Below are 23953 nucleotides of genomic sequence, written 5' to 3'. Positions count from 1 at the left end.
ATGTCATTTCCAAATTCTCATTTTATGTTGCTTAGATTAACTTCTTATTATGAGATTCTCACCAAAATAACATTTTTTTTTTTTTGTTAATTGTGTATCTTCATTCCAAACTAAATTAGACAATTGAAATGAATTTTATTTAAAATTGACTACTTACTATAATACATTTGTGAAAGATCACAATACCGTGTATATATATATATATATAAAAAATGAAAAGCTTATGCATTGCAAGATATTAACATAATATTCTATACACCTATATCTTGGAGAGTGATGGCTCTGAGATTCCTTAATACAAGGGGTATAACACTTATAAGCCATTGGTTTTGAATCTGAAAGGTCTTGCTTATACTTTAATAATATAATATTGGATAGCAAGAGCTAAAATTAAGTTGTTAAATAGGATTCTCCTATACACTTGGAGAATGAATTTCACAATCATTTCGAACCAACAAAACCTAATAACAACAAAACATAACATTGTTTGGTATCAAGCTATTTCCTTGGTAAAAAAGTAAGAAGTTAATACATAATGTAGGGTGTGCCAATTATACAAATATAAAAGAAGGTCATGCAATTGCCTACAGACCATCGATTTTCAATAAAACAACTGGAATATTCAGTCTTTGAGATCCGAAGCACAACAAATGCATATATATTCCACAGGTCAATTCCGGAACTATAAAAACATTTTGAGGGTGGATTTCACATACATTACTGTAAAGCAATCACTTGCAGCTACAACCTCCAATTCATGACAAAACTTTAGCAAGAGAAATTTACGTAAATGAGAAACACATTATCAGAGTCTCTACACGCAAATTAAGTTAACCAGACTTTTAAAGTGGTATACAAATAAAATGCCTAGATGATATAGCTGAACTGCTCCATCAAGCTGATATATGGAACTGCAATACCACTAACGATCTATGATCCCAACATTAGGAAAAATGGTGCGCAAGTATATTAAGATAAAGCAATAAAGTAAACCAACATTAGCAAACCAACAATATCCTGAAATAAATTGTAAAGGGCTATCCAAGTATACATCAGCTTGAAGCCCTGCGAAGATGTTGCGTTGGGAAAAAAAGACCTCTTCTCATGTTCGATGAACATTGTCGAATCTGTAGATGAGTAGGTGACACTTCATGTGACTATCTTATAGAAAATGCTGAGATATATGATATTTTAGCATGCTATAATTGAAATTGAAGAGCCAAAAGAAAATGGAAGATGGCATTAAAACCAGAACTCATTCACTCTGTTGCAAAAGGAAGTTTGAACTGAAACCACTAGAGAATTTTGGTGCCAAAGGAAGCCGTATCCTAGGGGCTAACTATTAACAACTGCAATATCCCTCTTTCAAGCATCGCATGCTTATATAGAAAAGCAATTTAAGGAGTAACTTATCATCAATCACTAATTGTGTTTGGCTGAATAAGGCACTGGCTGTAGCAAAAGCTAGTGAGAAAGATAAGAATCAGTGTAGAAGCAGAGTGTTGTGAATGCTTATTCTGGGTTCTGACTGACATGTACAATAACCATTTTATGCAGATTACAGAACATCATTATCTGTTTGTATATTTGACCCGTCTCATAGACTTTCTTTCGAAAGCAGAATCAATATTAGCATAGAAATCAGTATCGAATCACAATAAGCCTACTTGTGAATCTACAATTAGATTTAAGACCGGAAGTCACCTTCACTGTCTTCAGATATGAGCATTATATTATCAAAATATCAGCTGAATTATGACTGCCTTCTCACGTGCACAAATAGAGTAATATTGTGGCTTTGCTATAGATTTGCCATTTAGCTGAAAGATGGAACAATTGCATTAACAACCAGATTACGAATTTTTAAGGTGCACGAATCTCTCCTGATAATGGACTAGTTCAAAATTTGATTCATTGATGTCATCGGGTGGTCAAGATGTATCATGCAATCATCTTAGATTGAATCAACGACCTACTGAAAGGATGATGAAGCCGAACAAATATTAGAATGCAAGAATAGCACTTTCCCACTTGCTTTAGGCTCATCTCCTTTAGATCTCATGGGTTCTCACGGCTTCCCTTATTTGGAACAAGACAACTGCTATAACAGAATGACACGGGAAGCTCTCTATTCAACTCTTGTGCCTGTGTATCCATGCCTCTACCCTTCAATTGCCAGCCTCCAACCCCCTACCCAAAAAAACAAAGAAAATCTTGTTACAAATCCATTTGATTTAGCACTGTATTTCTAGAAGCGCTTAGCTCTCCAATCAATCAAGTAATCTTCATCCATTTCTTCATCAGTTGAAGAAACATCACTACTGTCAGCACCCATGTATGAAGGAGATTTGACTTCAGCTGATGCCTTTGCCATGGATATTTCCTGCTGCTTATTTTTTAGCATTTCTACACGCTCTACATATGATCTGCAAAGCCAAGCCTGAAATTTTTAACCATAGAACGCAACTCTTTAAGATGAAACTGAAATCACATAGTTTCACTCTTAAAAGATGAAAGAGAAAATTGAGGAAAACATAAGCGACTTTGAGTCAGATTGTTCTAGTTTCAAACCTTTGTGCTATAAGCTCCATTTCCTCTCTAACTTCAGCAGCATCAAACTGCAAATGGTCTATTTCGTATCATTAACTCAATCATATAGTAGTGGTGAGAAATAACAGAACAAAAACATAAAAAAAAAACCTGGTAATAGAAAAGAGAGTAGTTACACTTACACCTAGAAAATACAGCCCTAGCAACCTGAAAACTAGTGACCCACAGTACTACAGAATAGTATTACATCAAAGACTACCAATCAACTTGTAAACTAGAAATACACTACACCTCCTCTTCTTCTAGGCGATAATCTACTTCTTGCAAATCCTCTTGGATTGTCTTCTGAAATTCTTTCAATTCATCCCTGCATAATTCCATCCAAACATATATCAGCATACCATCTACTGCTGATAGGTATATCCTCATCTCCTAAGAAATGGTTATTCCCGTAGACTTGCCAATACTCTCAAATTTACATAATATGCTCATATTCTCATCTATTACATTATCAATTGGTATATGTACTGAAGGCTTTTAGCTTTTACTACTAGAAAGACACCATGACACCATATCATGAGGATCTATTACAAAGATTATGTACCAACATAAAAATCAATAAAAAAACTACTTTAAGTACGAAACTTATCAGAAGAGGAACAAGAATGTGTGGAGTGTTGCAGAACTTGTAGTTAGCAATGACTTGGCCAGGGTCCTAAATCCTTGACTAAGTAAAACTCAGCAAAAAGTCAGCAAACAATAAAAATTTGCATATAATTTTATGAAAGACAAAATCCAATAAAGTATAATTGCCACAGATGAAACACAACTTTTCACTTTCACAGTGAACTGAATCAAAGTTTTCCACATAGAAATGAATCCTGAACAATTCACATTTATATCAAAATTCACCCCTGCAAACAGTTTTTTTTCAAAATTATTGGGAAAAAAAGGTAGACTCGTGATTCTTTCCAATGAATCATGAATCTGCCTATTTTTTACAAGCAGTACAATTGTTTGCCTGTAAGTACACATTGTGGAAAGGACTAACTAATTAACCCTGCAACACTGGTGGAAGTATATAATTAGCAAAACATAACCACATTTCATATGCAATGGTCATGGGTAACCCACCTACCATTTAGCATGTTTCCACAACGTTAACACCCTCATCCACATTTGGGAAAACATAATGCTAATGGTCGTTAGAAATATACTCTATGGTGCCTATTGGTGTGTGTGTGTCTGAGAGAGAGAGAGATTAATAATTAAAGCACATGACTTTTAAATGACAAAGAACTCAGGTATTTATATGGGGCCTTCATTGTAATTCAATCATTCTATCATCATCTCTCGTATTTTTATTCAATATAATATTTTAATCCAGAGGTATTCTCTTATGTTATTCCATGTATTTTGGATATTTGTGATATTAACCAGATTGGTACATTTCAGTTGGTATCAGTCATTCTAATCCAGTTTATGACCATGTAAATTTTCAAGGTTTCTCTCATGTCCAGGATTTTGACCACATATTGGTTCTTGGCCATTTTAAGTTCAAATTACCATTGAACAAGGATTATCCTACCAGAAATTGAAGACATGCCAAGTTGAGCCTCTAGCAAAACAAAAAACTATTCAGAATTTAAAAGGTAAAATAGGCAACACATGCATTAGTATAGACCAATGTTTCACCAAGTTTCTGGGGCAGCGGAGTGCAGGTATGGGGAGATGCACATGGGGGAAATGTGGACGCACCCCCAAATTTTAGGAAATTTGGGGGCGCGGGGGGACATCGGGATATATAAATGATACATTGATATATAATATATATTATAAATATAAACATTCAATAAAAAATGCATTGATTCACACATAAATGAAACAGAAATAGTAAAATACTTTATACATAAATTCATCATTTATAAATCATCATTCTAGAATCTACATTTATTTAAATTCATCGTTCTTCATTCTGTAATCTACACCGATTTAAATACACAATTCTAGAATCTAATTATGAAAGCGAACAAAGTTCCTTCTTTAGATTAATTACTCCAAAAGACTTGGAATATAAAGATCTCCATTGAGATACAAGAATATATATATTAAAATGTATGAGTAAGAATGATGATACAAATGAGAGTGAGAGGTCTACTTATATACTATGCAGGTGCCTCTTCATGGAGAGTCATGTCTCATTAGACATGACTCTTCAACCTAATTACTAATTAACTAATCATTATTAATTATTATCATTTACATTATTTCCTATATATTTATTCATAACATTGCCTTCCTCCTCAAAAAGCTTTGTCCTCAAAGCTTGTCGATGAAAAAGGCTTGATCTCTTTTTCGGGTTCGAATGTCTTCTCATCTCAGTATAGTTGCTATGGTCTTCTAAGTGACAAACAAAACTGTCGCACTAAGAAGGGATCAGACCATCCTAGATTAATCTTTTGTGGAATATTCTGATCACTGGAATTTTGTAACGACTTGTCATCATAGGACTGGATTGAGGTTACATCACTATTCTCTGGAACATCAGTTTGTTGTTTCTGTTCTGAATGGTCTCGATATGTAGCTTGGTTGAGTTGTCTACTCTCATGATTCGGATGTCAATAGGGAACCTTTTTGGTTTGACTTTCCCTTATTAGGTGTGGAAATTTTTTGATTTCCTTCTAGTACTACGGTTTTTGAGTTAGGTACATAATCTTTGTTTGGAATTTTCATCATCTGGATTGTAACATGTGAATGTGTTTTTCCTTCCACTAATTGATCCTCTTCTTGAGTTCTGCTATTGACTGGTTCGGTATTAATTCCCTTATCTTCAACCTGGACTGTTACGTCTGGAGACTTCGATACTTCTTGAGTAAGTTGCTCTAACTTGTCTTTAAGTGACATCTTATCACATTTAAGCTTCTTTATTTGTGTAAGGAGGTTTTGGTTATGATTCCTTAGACGTAAAACCTCTTCGCTTTCTAGATTGTTGATTTTATTCTTAGTAGCCTCATCATCCTTTAAACTTCTGATTTGTTCTAATAATTTTTTATTAAGGTTCTTTAAACGTAAATTTTCCTCCTCTTGTTCGGATAGGTGCTTCTTGAGTTCCTTCTTTGTGACCTTAGTCTTCTTGACTTGTGCAATTAATTTTTCAATGTGGTCCTTGAGGCGAGAAATTTCTTCGTCCTTTTCCATTACTTTTTTGTAATGCATATCCGCAAGGTCTTCATATTCCTGTTGTAACGCTTTCTTGTTTTGCCGAAGTTTGGTTATTTTGTCTTTCTCTTGATCTTCCAACTGCACTTTCTCGGTACACTGGATTACATCGTTTTGTAGGAGTGATGATGGACGTTCAACTTGCAATTTGGATTCCATTTTCTTTTTCTCCTCATTAAAATCTGCATGTTGTCGCTTAAATATTGTCATTAATTGTTCTATATCTCTTGCGATTGATGTTTTTTTGCATCACTTAGAGATTCAACTAAGGTAAAAGTTTTGTAACATTTTTTGCAAACCAAATTTTGATTTCGGAATGGCTCTTAACAATTAGAATATCCCTCTGAACAAAACGGACATTTCGAAAAAAAACCACTGCTTTTGGTGGACATCTTTTTGTTTTTTCTTCACTTATTTGATCTCCCCTTCTTTTTTATTAATTTTGATTATTATTCCTTTTTTATAAAATATATATATATATATATATATAAAACAAAAAATAAAAAATAACTTCTTTTTTTCACCTTTTTAATAATTTTTTCTTTTATATATATATATATATATATATATATATATATATAACAGGAGAGGAGAGGAGAGGGTGGCTGCCACGAGATGTTTGGAGCGTTGTTGGAGAGTGTGGCTGATTAGTTCCTAAACTATGCAAAAACTTAGTATTTGCTCGAACTGTGTCCAAATAAGTCTTGCTTCCTTTTATTGCACTGTCTTCTATCGATATGGGAGTCAATTCATTTCACATATATAGAGGCCAATCGATAGTTGTTGCGACAGTGGCTTCTGTCGGACGGTAGCGGGGTTGGTCAATGCCACAGGCGGCGGTGGGTTGGGCAACACTTCGGGGAGCCGTAGGTGATCTAATCAATGACATGGACGGGAATTGGCGGAATGATACGACGTTGGCGATGTGTGGTTTGCGGCTTGGCGTCCAGCGTATCCAATTGTTTATATATATATATATATATATATATATATATATATATGTATGTATATATATATATTCTTTTTTGACTTTTGAATTTTATTTTCTTTTATGTATATAATTGTTTTTTTTTTTATAGTCTTTTTTTCTCTATATATTTTTTTGAAATATATATGTTGATTTTAGATTTATTTATTTTTAATTTTTATATTGTTATACAATTTGTTTTGTTTTTTTTAATAAATTAGTTTTCTATAATTTCGTATATATGATTTTTTTTTTTATTTAGTGGCCAAAGGCCTGACGTCGAACTCGCAGAGAGGAGAAACTCTTACTTCGTAGTGAGACGCTTGAATCTCTGACGGAAACAATGTTAACGGAGTTTGATGGCCAAAAGCTGGAATTAGACGTGGCTCTGATACCAATGAAGGCAAACAAAGTTCCTTCTTTAGATTAATTACTCCAAAAGACTTGGAATATAAAGATCTCCATTGAGATACAAGAAACTATATATATATATATATATATATATATATATATATATATTAAAATGTATGAGTAAGAATGATGATACAAATGAGAGTGAGAGGTCTGCTTATATACTATGCAAGTGCCTCTTCATGGAGAGTCATGTCTCATTAGACATGACTCTTCAACCTAATTACTAATTAACTAATCATTATTAATTATTATCGTTTACATTATTTCCTATATATTTATTCATAACAAATTAGTACTAAGAAAAAATAGCAGGTACTAAAGTTTGAAACAGTAAATTGAAATCAGTCAAACTCAAAAATACTAATAGTAAAGAGTGATGAGTCAAAGGCTCAGTCTGAGGGCATCAATATCTATAGTCAAGGCTCAAAACATAAAATTAACAATGGACAAGGAACATTGAAAATAAAATCAGCATCAAGGAGTCATTCTCATTGATCGGTCCTCTACATCCACATGAAGTCGTCAAATCCATCAATGGGAATGTCACTATTCAAGTCAGAGTCACTCCCTTGAGTAATTAATGGAATACCAACCAAACAATGTTGCAACTCATCTAGTCCATCCTCCTCATCTATCTGTGCACTATCCTCTATATCCATATTCCATCATGTTATTGGTCACATGCGATACTTTGGGGCCTTCCTATAAGAAAGACATAGGGCACTATGCACTACAACTAGCTTCTCTACTCTCCTAGAGGCAAGTCGATTCCTCTTGATAGATTGGATTAAGCTATATGTGGACCAATTCATTTTTGCTACAAAGAAACTAATGATCTGATACAAGAAGAAAATAGCAAGTTGTTGGATCTCTCGAGCATCATCCCCATGCACAGTCCACCAACCAATGGGGTCATCTTGGAGTAAGTCATTGTGAACTTCCCTGACTATGTCAATGCAATATTCCCTCGCATCAAGCTTGTTGAAGGGACTATTGAGACTTTCAAATTGCATTCACTATTTCCCAAGAGTTCTCCCTCTTTTGAACTATACATCTTTGTGACAACACATAAAAATCCCCATTTGACCTATAGATCTTCAATAAGAAAAATTCTACCAAGCCTTGCCACATAACATTTTGGGTTGAGTGCGTATGTTGCAATGTGCAAACGTTTATTCATTCGATCCCACCTAAGCTAAATAATAGGCCAAATATAAGTCATGTAAAACTCTAAGGAGAGATGTTTCTCACGAATGACTACCTTCACTAAACCCAACATGCTATCAAAAGTCTCATAGATTTCTCCAAGTCTAAGACAATTTATGTCAATGTAGCGAATCACCTCAACTATAAAGCATAAAAGTGATACCAAATAAGCACAATCTACCCACCAATCATTTTCCAATATTTGTAGCCTAATTTTCTTCTGCTCCTCTATCTTGGATTCTTTCCACCTGTTATAATCCAAAATGACAACCATGGCCTGCAATGTCAATTGCACCTCCACATCCTCTCTACTAAAAGAAATTTGCTAGCATATCTAGTGTTTGTAGGCTTGAGGAATTCTCATTAGATTTCTACAAACCTAACCCTTGACACTTAAGTTCCTAGCAGAAAAATTGATCTATTGATTTAAATGCATAGCTGGGTTCCTAACACAATAAAATTCAGAAAAAGAAAATATATCGATCTCAATCACAATGACACAAACAAATTTTACCCAAACAGGGTTCTTCATTAAAATAACCTTCGAACTTACTAGGGCTCTTGTCCTAGGAAAATGGACCGACTGAGAAAATAAAAAATACAAATGCCTTGGATCTAATCTAGCAGATCCGCCCTAGATCAATGTTGGATCTCCTTGGAAAATCTGGATCTCCAAGCTCCCTCCTGTACTTCCTCAAACCCGACACTCTGGAGTATCACACACCTCCTCCTCCTGAGGCTAGTGTCATTTAATGTTGTGTCTTCTACCTCTCCCTAGCCTTACTTTTATAACTTTACATTGAACTAAATCCCTCGCCCTAATTTCCAAAGTGATTGGTAGCCGAGATTAGATCTCGCCTCACTTGAGATCAATGGCAGAGCTTAAAACAAAGTCACTATAGCTAAGTTGCACGAAACGGGGAAACGGGTACGAGTTTCCGAAACGGAAAGCGATACGAAACACGACCTCCCCAAATTTTGGAAACGGGGAAACGCGAATATATATATATATATATATATATATTGAAAATATTTAAATATATATATATATATATATATATGTGCAATCATAAAGCATAAATGATACATTATAATCTATTACACTTAAACATTAAGATTTAATTTACATCACATTTACTGATGAATGATCACATAATGAAAATAAAAATATCGGAATATCCAAAAGCAACCTTTATTATATATCCAAATCTCAAAATCAGCGTTTATTTACATTAGTATATGAGGCTGCAAGTACAATAAAGACTATAAGGCTGCAAGAGAGAGATCCAAATCAGGATTTTCTGCATCCACATCCCATTCTTTAGAAGGACCACTGTTGTATTGGGAGTCTCCTCCTACATAGTCGAACGACCTTAGTGCTCTTGATTAAATACACATTTCATACCCTAGTGCCCTACATGATCTTGATTATTGGGAGTTTCCCCTGCATATAGGGCTTGGTTCTCTTGATTAAATACAAGTTCCATACCCTAGTACATGATAAAATCCAATGGAAACATTGCAATCCCTCCAATCCTGAAATCCTGAAAAACAAATAAGTCCGCTGGATTTTGAGTGAGATCTAAAATTCTACTTTCTCCATATGAAATCCAATGAGGGCGAAACCACTCTCAAACATCCCGAGTCATTTCATGGTAATGTTAAAAATTTAAGTAAAATGATGAAAATGAAAAATAAAGGAGAATATCACTTTTACTTTAAGAATTTAACATTACCATGAACTGCATATCCCTCAAACTTCCTGATGAACTACATATCAACACTAGGGCAAAAATTCACTTTTATAACTTTAGACACGCATCTAGAAGCAACAAGAAGTCACTAACATACCCTAAAAGTAAATTAAAAAAAAAACACAAGTTAATGAGGAAACGTGGGTCGTACGGCCCTGAAACGCAGAAACGCGTTTCACGGCCGTACCAAACGCTTTTCCGCGTTTTGTACCCGTTTCCGCACAGAAACGGACCTCTATACCACGTTTCCTGCAACATAGCACTATAGTAATTTAATTTACTTTTCCTAAGTTTAATTTAGCTCAATGAGCCAACATAATATTTATGTGATTTTCCTAAGTTACAATGCAACTTGTTCAACCTAGAGCAAAGTCCAGTGTAACTGCCTTCGATCCTACACTTATATCCATTGACTTGGATGCTCCCTCTAAACCGGAAGCCTTCTCTACCACCTGGTCTAGAAAGATCCTTTAAGTCTAACTCCACTTGGTGTTGTTCCTAGAAGCCTCATGCTCTTGATCATTCTGTAAGGTCATCTTGTACCAAGAGACCTTCTTGATAGACTTGGAGGAATTTGTCAGTTGCTCTTCCCTACCTGAACCTGAAAAGTTGACTCTCTCTAAGCTACTCAGGCTTCAGAGCCCCCTATTCCTTATTCTTTGTTACTGCAATGCTCCTTTCCATTTCTCTTGTGCTAATTCCTTCTAGCACAGCTTCTCTGATCTCCTTGTGACCCATGTGCTAAGTCCTTCTAACACCCAGAAGAAAGTTGATGATTATAGATTTGCAAAGATCTTCCTTGTGGGTCTATCTCAGTCCTTTAAGACACCCACGAAACAGTACACTACCAATTTCACACCTGGTACGATCTCCCTCTAAGAGCAAACCTCCTCCAATCCTATTGGCTACCAATACTATCCTTCATACCTATGGTTGGCTACTACCAGCTCTGCCAGCAACTGTTGGCCCATGTATGTCGTGGCATATCCCCTACCCAACGAATTCTAGCTAGCCATTACATCCTATAGCAACCTAACCATACCCAGTGCAACATTCTGCCCACGACATGATCCTTTATGGCACCACTTGCACTGGACCCCATCGCTCCCTCTGTGACTAGCCCGTCCATAGCTTGAATCCTGCACCTATGCCCCTGACTGCTTTATGGTGGCTACCCGACATCTTTAACTACTACCCATGGGTTCCTAGTGGTTGTCTGATGGTCCCAAACTAATTGTTTCTTAGTGGTTGCAGCTTCTTTAGCTACCCATACTCCTTGAACCTTATACCCAAGACTCCTAGTCATTGTCCTTGCTACCACAAACCCACCATAACTACTGCACAGTTCTACCTCTGCCTTGGAAACCTCCACCAAGCTTGCTAAAAGCCTACCCATGCTTTGCAGCCCACAGCCCACACACTACAAACTTAACCCAACCTGCCAGATAGTTGAAACCAATTGTTGCCTGCTCTGACACACCAACTACAGCCTACTCTCTCAACTGCACAAGATGCCTCTCTTTTCGACCATGTCCCATGTGCTAACATCGATTGCTCGATCCTGTGGATCCTCCCAAACACCAATCTTGTTGACTCCTGCAGTTGGCCCTGCTCCTGGTGGTGGCTTTCCTTTCTCTACAATGGCCCTATCTGCTAGCGACATTATCCAACTCTGCGTTGATTCGTTGTTGTCACTCTCTTGTGTCAGCCCTCCAACATACTACTACAACACTCAACCCTAGAGGTTGACTTCCTGTTGTGCTTGACACACCCTAACAAAACCCTACGCATTGTCCCTTGTCCATGATATTTTTCGTTGGCAGCTCAAACTCGTGTGATCCTGTATCGTACTGCATAACATGTCCCCTACCACAGCTTGACCAACGACTATGCCTCAACAGTCCCCACATTATTGTGTTTTCCTGTAGCTCGACCAACTATTCGATGGCTGAGCTTGGTCCTCATCCCCGCACATTCGACTACCTTATTTTCCGCATCTTCTGCAATGACCTGTGGCTGGCCACTAACGGCTTATGTTGTTGTTAGTTGGGTGGGTCTTACGGCCCACTCAGGGTTGTCCCCTGCCTCACCCCCCCCCTTTTATAAATGTCTTCAACTATAGTTCAACCTAGGGCTCCCCAACAAACTTTTAATTCCACCAAAACAACTTTAGGTCCTTGAAAAAAAATCATTTTGGGGCACTATATAGTCGATTTACTTCGACCTCCTTAAAAAAAATATGCTTGTAAGATCGCAACATAACTTGGCCCCAACAGTCCAGTATGAACTTGACACCTTGAGATTGGTTCTCAGAGATCTAGCTCTAATAGTAATACCATGTTAGATTTCCGCAAACCTAGCACACGATACTTAAATTCCTAGCAAAAAAATGATCTATTGATTTTCTTGACACATAATCTTTAGGGATTAGGAAATTATTGTAAATATTGTAAATACACAAATGAGAAGGTGAAGAGACACTTAGCATCGCATATGATATATGGTTATGGCATCACATACAGTCATGGCATTAGTTTTTGACATCGCATATGATACATTCCTGACATCTTGGCATCGCATATGATATATAGTTCTGGCATTGCATACAGTGGTGGCATCGTATATGGCATCAGTCCTTAGCATCATATATGTTATACAGGTCTCAGCTTCACATATGTTATATACACTTGATATCACTCATGTTATATATATCTCACTCCTATAGCTCAGTCTCACATTAATATGTCGACTACAGTCTCACACCCCTATTGTATGGTATGTTCCTATGGACTCATGGTATTTGGGTTTGTATGGCAACAAGGTATTCAGGATATCTTCATAGTATGACTGGCACCATTGTATGAATGGCATCCATGCATTATATATAACCTCACATATTGATGTGACATTGTATGCATCCCGAGAAATATAGAAACCCTATCAGTATGACCTAGCAGTATTGTCAGTTATTTAGTGAAGACATAATGACTATGTTGTTATGACAGTAATAGTGTTGCCTTGACAATGATGATAGTGCTACTATGTCAGAGACTATGATATGATATCAATTCTTTTTGGATTAGCGTCAGTTCACAAACGCAGTTGTGAACCGACTCTTTTTGGCCCTAGGACGCCTCATGTCTTTGATGTCTTTGAGGCAATTGTACTTTGTATCTCAGTTGAACTTTCGATGAAATCTAATAAAAGAAGAAGAATTGAATTCTAGGTTTTCCCCCTTGTGGGCTTTTGCCCTAGTCTCTGAACAAATCATGGTTTCTTTACTTATGCATGCTTTTCTTCTGTTGTTTCTTTATGTTCCCCTACATTGGGTGAATTAAATATGTAAATGATGTAATGCAATTATCAAAGCAAAGAACAATGAATTCGTCAGGGAAAATTGACATGGTTTCAACATTGGGTTGGAAGAAAAGTCATCGAAGCACCCCTGTCAAGACATTGATGGATCAAGTAGAGTGAAGGATGGCAGAGACCTAAACAAAGGCTAGGGTTTGAAGGAAACCTTAGGCATCCTCGTTCTAGTGAGAGTTGTTAGGGTTTGGTAGAAAACAAGAGATTAGGGTTTATCCCCTAAAGTCACTTGATGGACTTGGATATGATAAAATTCTAAAGTCTTGAAACCCTGGCATGATAAATAAAAAGTTCAGTGTAACCCTAGATTCTCTCCAAGAGACAGTATATTTAAATTAAAGAACAAAAATTTTCGATAGAAATCACATAGTAGAAAAAAAAAATTTGCCGACACGTTTCAAACCATCCAGTGTGGTTCATCGTCAGGACAAGATGAAGATGCAAATGATAATAAATTGGTTGTTGGCAATTAAGGCATCTCCTCCTTTGATGAGATCTATGATATATGGCTAATGCCCTATGGTACTTCATGAAGATCGAATCAAGAGGGATATGATCAGTTCCTTCAATCCTCATTAAAGATAAGTACCTTCTAGATTTATTTTATGACACTGCTCTTGTTTAGATTTATTTTGATTATTACTTATCCTTCCTACATGAATATTTGAGTATTTGAGTATTTCTAACCTCTTGATGAAGATGTGATTAGTTGATCCTTCTTAAGGATCATCTGGATGCTAGCTAGTGCAGGAAGAAGCTAGTGCAGGAACAAGTTGAAAGTTGGTACAAGAAAGAGGAAGCTAGAGCAATATGCAAACTCTACTACTGCCAATGACAAAATCATATATGGTATATGAATGCTACAAGTTGGTAAAGGTGTCTAAATATTACAAGGTATGTATAGAATATTGTTTCAATTTAGCTGCAATGTTAAATCGCAAGCTAAGACTTGAGGTATAACAAAATATCTCCTTGAGCACATATGAAAGTAAGTATGATCTTTCGTACATGTGATATATTGGTGCACTCTATAGTAACAGTTAATATGACTTAAATTTCCTTGGTATTTGGCAAGTATCTCATATTTGAATAAATCCATGTCATGTGATCATGATGGATTTTTTTATTCTATAAAGCAAGCTAGAAACATTGGCTTGATATGCAGTAACTTGATATTGTTGTCAATGCTTGTAATAAGTATGGTAACCATGATGGCATTGTTACCCACCACCTATGGGTGTATCCATAGGGGAAAAAAACTTCCTAGATGGTCCTCAATCGGCAACCCCTTACAGCCACCCGATAGCTCGATGTGCCACTATCTCTGCCACTTGAACCAGCCATATGTTCTCTCGCCCATCTGTTATGATCGTATTTTTGAAGGTGGGCCTCCCAACCCCAAAGGTATGGTTTTTCATTATGTAGTTGAGTATCTTTGCTTACTTATCATGGACACTTCTGGACATGGATTAGTAGAGGGATTCGGTGGAAAGAATGGGCTTGGTCTGTAATCTTGTCCCCTTTGTCCAATTTGGTGGTTAACCTTGTCTCTTAGTCCCGTGGGATCTCCTTTATTGACTACTAGCTTTAGGGGTGGCACTACATGAGAAATCTCGATTTTGGTCGCGTGGTCACACTACCCGACACCACATACATCATTCCCTTCTGCTCGTTGAGAAATCAATGCTAGTAGAGTTAGGATTAGATTTCTCTTTCTTGATAATTACTTGTGAATTACGTTGGCTTCTTTTACTTCTTTGTTATGTTACCTTTCATTAAGCAATTACGAAATTATGTGTGTATGAAGATCACAAAAACACAAGACACAAGATATAGGCACTCTGCCAAGGAAAAACCACTATCTAGGGGAAAAGCCAATCCAAATCTCTTCCTTCAATAGTTTTCTTTAGACACTTCAACCTAGACACAGACCTCCTCCAACCACCAACTCAGCCTCCTCTTCCAGCAACTTCAACCTAGAACTTTGACATTGAAGCAGCAGCTCTTTGACCCAGAAATCCAGAATTTCAGCCTTCCAACAGCAGAATCTTCAACCCAGCTCTTCCAGAATTTCGACCCCTCCAGCAATAAGACTTCGATCCATCAATTTTCCCAGTAACTTCGCATAAGAGAAAGAAAAAGAGAGCCCAAAACTTCGACCTAGACCCTTCCAACACTTCTTCTTCTCTTCTAGGAATTTCGCACTTTTTCTGCCTTCTTGTTCTTGGACATAAAACTTGTGAAAGATGCTCCTGATGAATTCGAACTGCTTGTATATATAGGCTTTAGGTGAGGTCGAATTGCCCTATATGAGGCCGACTTTATCTCCTTGAGGTCAACTTGGTGTGGAGGTGTCAAATACCTAATTTGACTCAATAATAAATCTTTTTACATGATTCAAAATCCCAAGAAGGGTCTCATAAAATGTACAATGACTCTAATGACTCAATATAAAGCCTAGGAGTCCACAATGGATGACCCAAGCATGAAACCCATGCTATAATAAGTCATTGTAATGATAATAAAATTTTATTTTTCATTCTTTTGACAAGTACATTACATAATGACTCAAATACATTTACGAAGACCAAACCTAGTTACATTCTTCAACACTTCCTCTTAACTAGGGAAGTATTCATAACAACATATACAAGTACTAAGAGGATCTCAAAACATATGAACTATGAAGAGTTTAGGCACCGCAATGCCATGGACCAGATTCCTGACGAGGGCAATCTATCCAAGGTCCTCCAACAGTTTAGGCACTCACGATGACTGGACTAGATTCCTGACCAAGGAAATCTATCCGGGAGGGACTCAGATCGACTAAAGTTTCCAGCCTCTCAAGGTACCATCAGGCTTACTTGCTAACCATCAACCCAAGGATCTAGGTGCGTATCCGAGGTCAGAGCTCCATGACCAACGCCAAACTCCCTACTTCGGGATCCAAACATCAACACATAGTGCTAGCCAGATGTCCTCCCAGGCAACGTATCTCACACACAAAGCCTCAACAAATCTCTTCCAAACTTTTATCATCAACAAGATCAACAATATCAACTAAACCAAGCATGCTTCTAAGATATTCAAACTTCTTATTAGGAAGAGACTTTGTTAGTATATTAGCTACCTGATCATCTGTCGAGACATATTGTAGCTTCACGATCCCATCCTGCACCAAGTTCCTAATGTAGTGGAACTTATTGCTGATAAGCTTCACCCTAGCATGAAACATGAGATCTTTAGACATCTTGATGCAACTTTGATTGTCACATTTGATCACAGTGGGACCCATAGGCTTCTCGAACAAATCTGTCAGAAGCTTCCTCAACCATAAAGCCTCCTTTCCTACTTCACATGCAGCCACATACTCTAATTCAGCACTACTTGTTAAAATTGGCAACTAGAGCCAAACTCCATGTGGGTCATCTTATTTATGGCAATTGATATTTTTCTTGGATCCCTCTCATCGAGAGGTGTAGGATTGATCTAAAGATCATCCGATTCCAATAAGTATTCATGGAGTTATGAATTTATTTGTGTTATAAGACAATTCGTCAAGGTCGGCCAGCAACCAAATAACCCCCACATGTGCTCAACATTTTAGTATAAAAGGAGATGACTTGAGAGTCATTTCACACACACTTCACTCTTGATTTCTCTCCACTTGTTCTAGGTTTTAGTGGAAGAGAAATCTAGGAGAGGAAGCCCTAATGGAGATCAGATCTCAGCCATGGAAGGAACCTCTATGTTGTCCTAAAGAAGCCCTAGGTGCAATCCTAAGGAAGCCCTAGACGTTGCCCTAAGGAAGCCCTAGCCGTTGTCCTAGCAAGCCCTAGTTTTGGGTTTATTACAGGGTCAGAGCTGTTGTTAGGAGGGCCGAGGAGCTGGGCTAGAAGGCCGCAATACAGAGTCTACTTCAGCAAAGGAGAGGGGACGTTAAGGTCACCCTTGTGACTGTTGGAGAGCGAAGTTACCTTGCTACTGGCCGCAAAGGAAAGGAGCTCGGATTTGCTCCTTGAGGACTGTTTGAAGAGGCAGCAAGGTCTGTGTGAAGGCTGCCCTCATAGAAGGTTGTTCTGGGCAAGAAAACCAAGGAGAATCCTCCCTGAGATAGGCCGAGTAAGGGATCTTGCTGGGATGATTAAGCCGTAGGTCTGTAAGTGTTGTTTTGAGGGTCAAACAGCCCTATACATGGAGTTGTAGGTGCCTCCTCAAACAGCAAGGTCACTTACCTTGTAAAGAAAGGTTGGTCACATAATTTAAGGTGGGTTTTGGCATGATCGTTGGGTTGCTGTAGGTTACAGGAGGATGCCCTAACCAGTGACCAGAACTCTGCCCATGGACAGCAGTATGGCAAACATGGAATAGCAATAACAGTGGGACAGCAGTGCTAGCAGCAATAGCATAGTGCAATGGTGGCACAACAGGACAGCAGCAACAACAAGGTGACCCATGAAGTTTGAATGCATACTAATGTGATAATGCAGCAAGATGCATGGGCAGCATAATAGCAGCAATGACATGTGGCAGCAAAAGCACATTGGGACAGCAGTAGCAATGCTAAACAGTGGGACAGCAGCATGGTGCTGCAAGGGACAGCAGCATGGTAAGTGGTACAGCAGGACATGGTGCTTGTTGGAGCTTGGTACTTGGGACAGCAAGCTATGACATGGCACAGCAATGCTAAACGATGGGACAACAAGGACATGGTGCTTGCATAGGACAGCAAGCAATCATGGTGCAGCAGTATGATGTGTACAGCATGGTAATGAGGTCCAGCATAGTGATGATGGGTGCAGCACGGTGAGGTGCAACATGATGATGAGGTGCAGCACTATGATGGGTGATGGAGTCACCTAGGAGAATCAGTTGAAGCAGCATGTCTTCAACTGAGTTCAGCTACCTCATGTATCATCTACTTAGAGATGATCTATGCTCTTATTTAAGATAAGTCAAAGTGTTGACTTCTGTTGTAAATGTACTATCTCTCTCTCTCTCTCTCTGCTGAACTATTGAAGAACATATAAGAAGAATTGATCAAGGGTTTCCCCACATTGGGGTTTGTCCCTGGCTAGCGCCACATCTTGTGTCCTCTTGTCTTGGCTTGTCTTCTGCGATCTATGTTTATGTTCTATCTGCAATTTACTTTAATGCTGATGTGATTGCTAATCTGGGAAAGATATTGAGCTAACTGTGAAAATTGAAATAAATTGCTCTAAGCATAGAACATACCTAAAATTAACACTACTCAAAGCAACGGGATCTTGCTTTCTACTAATCCATGAGATCATGGGAGATCCCAAACTAAAACATCCGCTTGTAGTGCTTCTTCCATCGGTCTCACTGCCACCCCAATCAGAATCTGTGAAGCCAATTAGCTTGACATCCCTGTATCGTACTTTAGGCAGTGATGTATAGTGCCACGAAGATATATTAAAATATGCTTGGCAACTATCCAGTGATCATGACGAGGCTCCAACTGAAACTGACTAAGAATATTCACAGCAAAACATATATCCAATCTAGTATTTACCAAATACATCAGAGAACCCACCAACTTACAATAGGAGGTAGGATCTACGAGACTTGACTCAGAGCTCCTCAACTTCTTGGGATTGGTGATCAAAGGAGTAGTCATGGGCTTGGAATCCATTATTCCAAACTTCTGCAACAACTTGATGATATCCTTTCCTTGCCCCAAATATATCTCCCCAGGCCTCTGCCATACTTCTAGACCTAGGTAATACTGCATCAGTCCTAGATCCTTCATCTCAAATTTGGCTGCCAGCATTTTCTTGCATTCTTGTATTCTTCGCTCCACACCTGTAATGAATAGATCATCCACATATAGTAGAATAATGACTGGCTCATTATCCACAACCTTGATGTAGAGATTTGGATCAGCAGTACTCTTCATGAACCCAATTCTTAGAAGGTATGCATCCATTCTTGCATACCATGCCCTAGGAGCTTGCTTCAAACCATATAGGGCCTTCTTGAGTCTACAGACATGAGTGTCTTTGCTATTTACTTCAAAGCCTTCGAGTTGTTCAATGTATACTTCCTCATCGATGGCCCCATTCAAAAATGTTGTACTTGCCCTTCAGCACCTTCCTTTCCTTGATTGAGAGTACTTCAATCATATTGACTTGCTGCACTTGCCTGTCACCATACCATCATTCTTCTAAACAATGGATCCCACACAAGGTGGAATGATCAGTGAGATGCTTCTTCCAAGTAGAGATGAACCTTCTAATGAAGATTCCAACAAGATTATCCTCATCCGGCAAAAGCTCCTTTACCATGATGATGATATATGATGAACTCCTTCTATCATTCCAGATGAATTTCTTTCAATCATATGTACTATATATGCTTTCAACGAGGTTACCAAGAGCTACTTCCTTTATATGATGACTGCTACATCCATGTAGACTTCTTCTTCAGCTATTCTTTCAAGCTTCTCTAATGATGTCATGAGCTCTTGCTTCCATGGTATGCTTCTAATATGATGTTATCTTCTAGTATGATGCACCTTGTCATACCTACAATGCTTCCTGCCATGATAGCTATTAAAAATTGAAAAGAACTAAGTGAAGGAGATTATCCTAGTCATAGTAGAGATCTCTCACTTCCTCCTCCTTTGATTTCTTCTTTTGTGGTTCTTCCACTTCTTCGGTGTTATGGACTTCTTCCCTTCCTCTTTTGTTGTTGTCCTTCTTGAGCTTTGGACAATTTCTCTTGTAGTGCCCATATTCATGACAACCATATCATTGCATCTTCGACATATCCTTCTTGTTCTTTTTCTGAGGACCAAATCTTCCAAACTTACCTTTCTTCCTAGCCATGACAACAAATGCTTGAACTTGCTCATTTAATCCTACATTGCTTTTTGCCAGCAACCTATTTTTCTTCAATCTTATACAATGACCAAAGTTCATTGAAAGGGGCAGCTTCCTTCTTTCCATAGATGTTTGATGTAAAGTTGCCCCATTCCTCTGGTAGTGCATTAAGCACTATGGTGGTCATTTCTTTGTCAGACATTATTTCTCCCAACTCTTGTAGTTGGTCTCTTACTTCTTATACCCTCATAAAGTATGAGGTTATTCCATCTTCTTCTTTTGAGATGTTCATTTTGTATAGCTCGTTTCTCAAAGATATCACTTCTCCAACAATACTTACGAAGAACAATTCTACTAGCTTCTCATATATTTCTTTTGATGTCTCTAACTTTGCTACATACAGAATGAGGGGATCTTTGATGGATTCTATGAGAATCCTTTGAGCCCTTATTTCCCCTTTCATATATTTTGCTAGAGCTTGAGCTTCTTCCTTTGGAGGCTTAGTGATTGATCCCTTAACATGTTCAACGACTTCATTTTCTATGAGGATCAAATTTGTCCTCTTCTTCCATGCAAGAAAGTTTGATGACCCAACCAATTTGTTGCTTTCCTTGCAAAATGAAGTCATTTTGATAGCATATTCAGTCATAAATATAAAGGTACTTACTTGTCAAGTGAAGATGCTTCTTGATGACAATATCTTCAACTTGATGCCTTCTTGATTTTGATGATGATGTTGATAATAGAAGATGTCTTCTTAATGAAGATGTCTTCCTTCAAAAGTGATCCTTCAAAGAGAGGGAGATCACCTTGATTCCTTGATGATGATGACAACACCTCTTCTTGCTTCCCTTGGATGTAGAGACTTCAAGATGCTTCAATGAGTAGTCCTTCTTTGAGTGGAGGTAGGGTCTTGTAGATCTTTTTCTTTGTGATGATGACGTGAGTTTCTCAAGAATGCTTCAAGTGAATAACCCTCTTTGGATGAGCTAGGGTTTTGAGGTCTTATTTCTTTGAGATGTGATGATCCTTGAGATGAATGGTCCTTCTTGATGATTGATGCTCTTGATGATGTTCTTGTGCTTCGACCCTTGAGTTTCCTTCTTTAAGTTTTCTTTCCTTGTCTTGTCACCTTAGCTCTGATTCCATGTTGAGAAATCTAGGGGCAGCTAGATTAGGTGATTTCTCTTACTTTGATAATTGCTTGTGATGTATTTTTACTTAACTTTATTAGCTTCTTCTTTCACTTGATTATTATTAGTATTCTCTTCATCAAACAGCTACCAAACCATAAAGAACAATAAGAAAAAGGACACAAGATATAGGCGATCAATCAGGGCCAAAACCTCTCCAACTGAGAGGAAAACCCGCAAGAATTCTTCTCTTCTTATAGAATCTTTGATTGACAAATTCCAGGGCCTGTGACCCTTGACCAAGACCCTCTAAGACCAAGTCAAAGCTTTCTTCCTTAATGAACGTTTCTTCTAGCAACTTCTACAATTTTGACCTCCCAGTAGATTCCTCTGCAAGTTCGACCTGCACAGCAAATTCTTCTAGAACTTTGACCTGCCCAGCAAATTCTTTTGGAAATTTGACCTACCCAACAAATACTTCTAGAACTTCGACCTGCCCGGCAAATTCTTTTGGAACTTCGACCCAGCAGTTTCTTCCTAGCACTTCGACTTGCCCAACAGCACTTTGACTTTCCCAACAACTTTCCAACACTTGGGACTTGCCCAGCAGCTTTCCAATGCTTCGATTTGCCCAGCAACTATAGAAACCCTAGCACGAGAGAGAGAGAGGCCCAAAACTTTGATCTTGCTTTCTTCTTCTTTTTCGTCCATTTCCAACTACTTTCTTGAGATCAAACTTGCTTGAGAGTGTGTCCAAATGAGGTCGAGTTGCTTCTTATTTATAGGCTTTTGAGGGGTACAAATTGCTATCTTTAGGCCGACTTGTCCCTTCATGTAGATCGGCTTGATCTTTGCACCATGACGAGGTCTTGGAGGGTCTTTTGACTCAAATAATTTTCTTTATAATATGTAACATGCCCAAAATGGTCTTCCATACATGACAATGACTCAATTGACTTGTAGACTCAAGGACAAGCCCTAGAAGCACTCAATGGGTGCTTGACCTAAACATAAATTTCCCTTGAGCATGAAACCCATTCCTCAAGAATAACAATAATAAATACATAAAATCATGATTGCATATGTCGTTATGAAGACTGAACTTAGTTACATATTTCAACAATAAAGACCCTTGATGAGATCCCAACAACTACTATTTATTTGCAATGGATGATTAGAAGTTCCATGACTGCAGAATGAAACGAGTCTTCTCTTAATGAACATTTGATATTGTGAATAATATGCCTTTGAGTATTGATTATATCCACTAATAGTTCTTTGTTGACAGGACTAGTTTACCCCATGCAGTATCAAGATCCACCTCTCGTATAGAAGTATTTTTATGGCATACTGGATTGCATCAATTATTGTTATTAGATTTGGTGAATCTTGCATCAACTTATTCAAACAAAGTTGGGTTATATATATATATATATAGATAGATAGACAGATAGATAGAGAGAGAGAGAGAGAGATCGGTCAAAGACATATATAATAAAGAGAGAGAGAGAGATGGGTCAAAGACATCTTCATAGATTAAGATAATGTCGTTGAATGAGACAAGCTTAGGCTTGTGGTTACTGCCTCCCTGCATGAGAAGGAGAAAGAAGAATATGTTATTCCTTTCTTTATGTTATATATTCGCTCTAATGTTTAACGTCCTATATGAACAGGAAACATACAATTGTTGCTCTTGGTAATGCATGAGGCGGTGTGATTGAACTCTTCAGTGAGTTGTTTGAGCCGGTACTGGATACGAGCACTTTGATATGTTTATGATCTTCGGAGAGCAGCATGGACTAATGGATGTGACCCTCCTGGTTAAGGGTTTGGGCTGATCAAGTACATTGATCATTGCTTTTCCCCCTTGGTTGAGCTCCCAGGGTGGGGAATGGAGTTGGTGGGCTCTTGGGGATGAGAGACCTCTAACCAATAGGGTGTGTAGAGATTTGGGATCTCTAGTTAGCATCCTACCCACTTTGTGGGATAACCTCCCCATCTGGCCATTAGGATGAGGGACTTGGCATAGAGTCTGATACCTACCCCTTGCAGTAGGTGGATCTCACCCAAGTTGGTGGATGCAGGTATTCTACCATTTGACTCTCAAGGGTCAAGATAGGATCGTGGACAATAGGGTGGACTGTGATTCTTACCTCTGGTGAGTTGATCTCACCTATTGTCGGGGACTTCGAGATAGAGTGTGATCCCTACGCATTGGGGTAAGTCTGATCTCACCCATTGTCATTGGATACAAGGTGGAAGCAGAGGGATCCCTTGTGGTGATTCTTCTTCCTTGGATTCAAAAGTGTTCAACACGAGATGAGCATAAATGACAACGAGACATTTGAGATGGGAAGATCAGCAGAGAAAATAGGATAGGCATGATCCTTACCTCTCACGGTAAGTGGCATCCCTCTTATTGTCTGTGGATTCCGGGTAGTAGCATTGGCTCCCTGATTTAGTTCCAGGTTGAACAAGGCTCCCTGATGTTTTTCC

At 38.1% G+C, this 23953-nt stretch overlaps 1 protein-coding gene across 1 annotated transcript in view; it reads right to left on the bottom strand.

The window, feature by feature from the left end:
• Nucleotides 1–1664: 1664 nt before the first annotated feature.
• Nucleotides 1665–23953, bottom strand: part of LOC149209207 (protein ABA AND ROS SENSITIVE 1-like) — a 153990-nt gene continuing 131701 nt past the window's right edge. The window contains exons 5-7 of the mRNA XM_089396310.1: nt 2842–2917; nt 2572–2618; nt 1665–2426 (exon numbers count right to left, since the gene is read on the bottom strand). Coding sequence (XP_089252436.1) covers nt 2249–2426; nt 2572–2618; nt 2842–2917 — 301 coding nt within the window. The 3' untranslated portion in view covers nt 1665–2248. The remainder of the gene's footprint in view (nt 2427–2571; nt 2619–2841; nt 2918–23953) is intronic.

The sequence above is a fragment of the Pinus tabuliformis genome, chromosome 1_2, assembly GCF_031772625.1.
Source record: "Pinus tabuliformis cultivar Carrire ecotype Pingquan chromosome 1_2, CPIR1, whole genome shotgun sequence".
NCBI classification, from domain to species: Eukaryota; Viridiplantae; Streptophyta; class Pinopsida; order Pinales; family Pinaceae; genus Pinus; species Pinus tabuliformis.
This window is presented reverse-complemented; position numbering and strand designations above follow the sequence as displayed.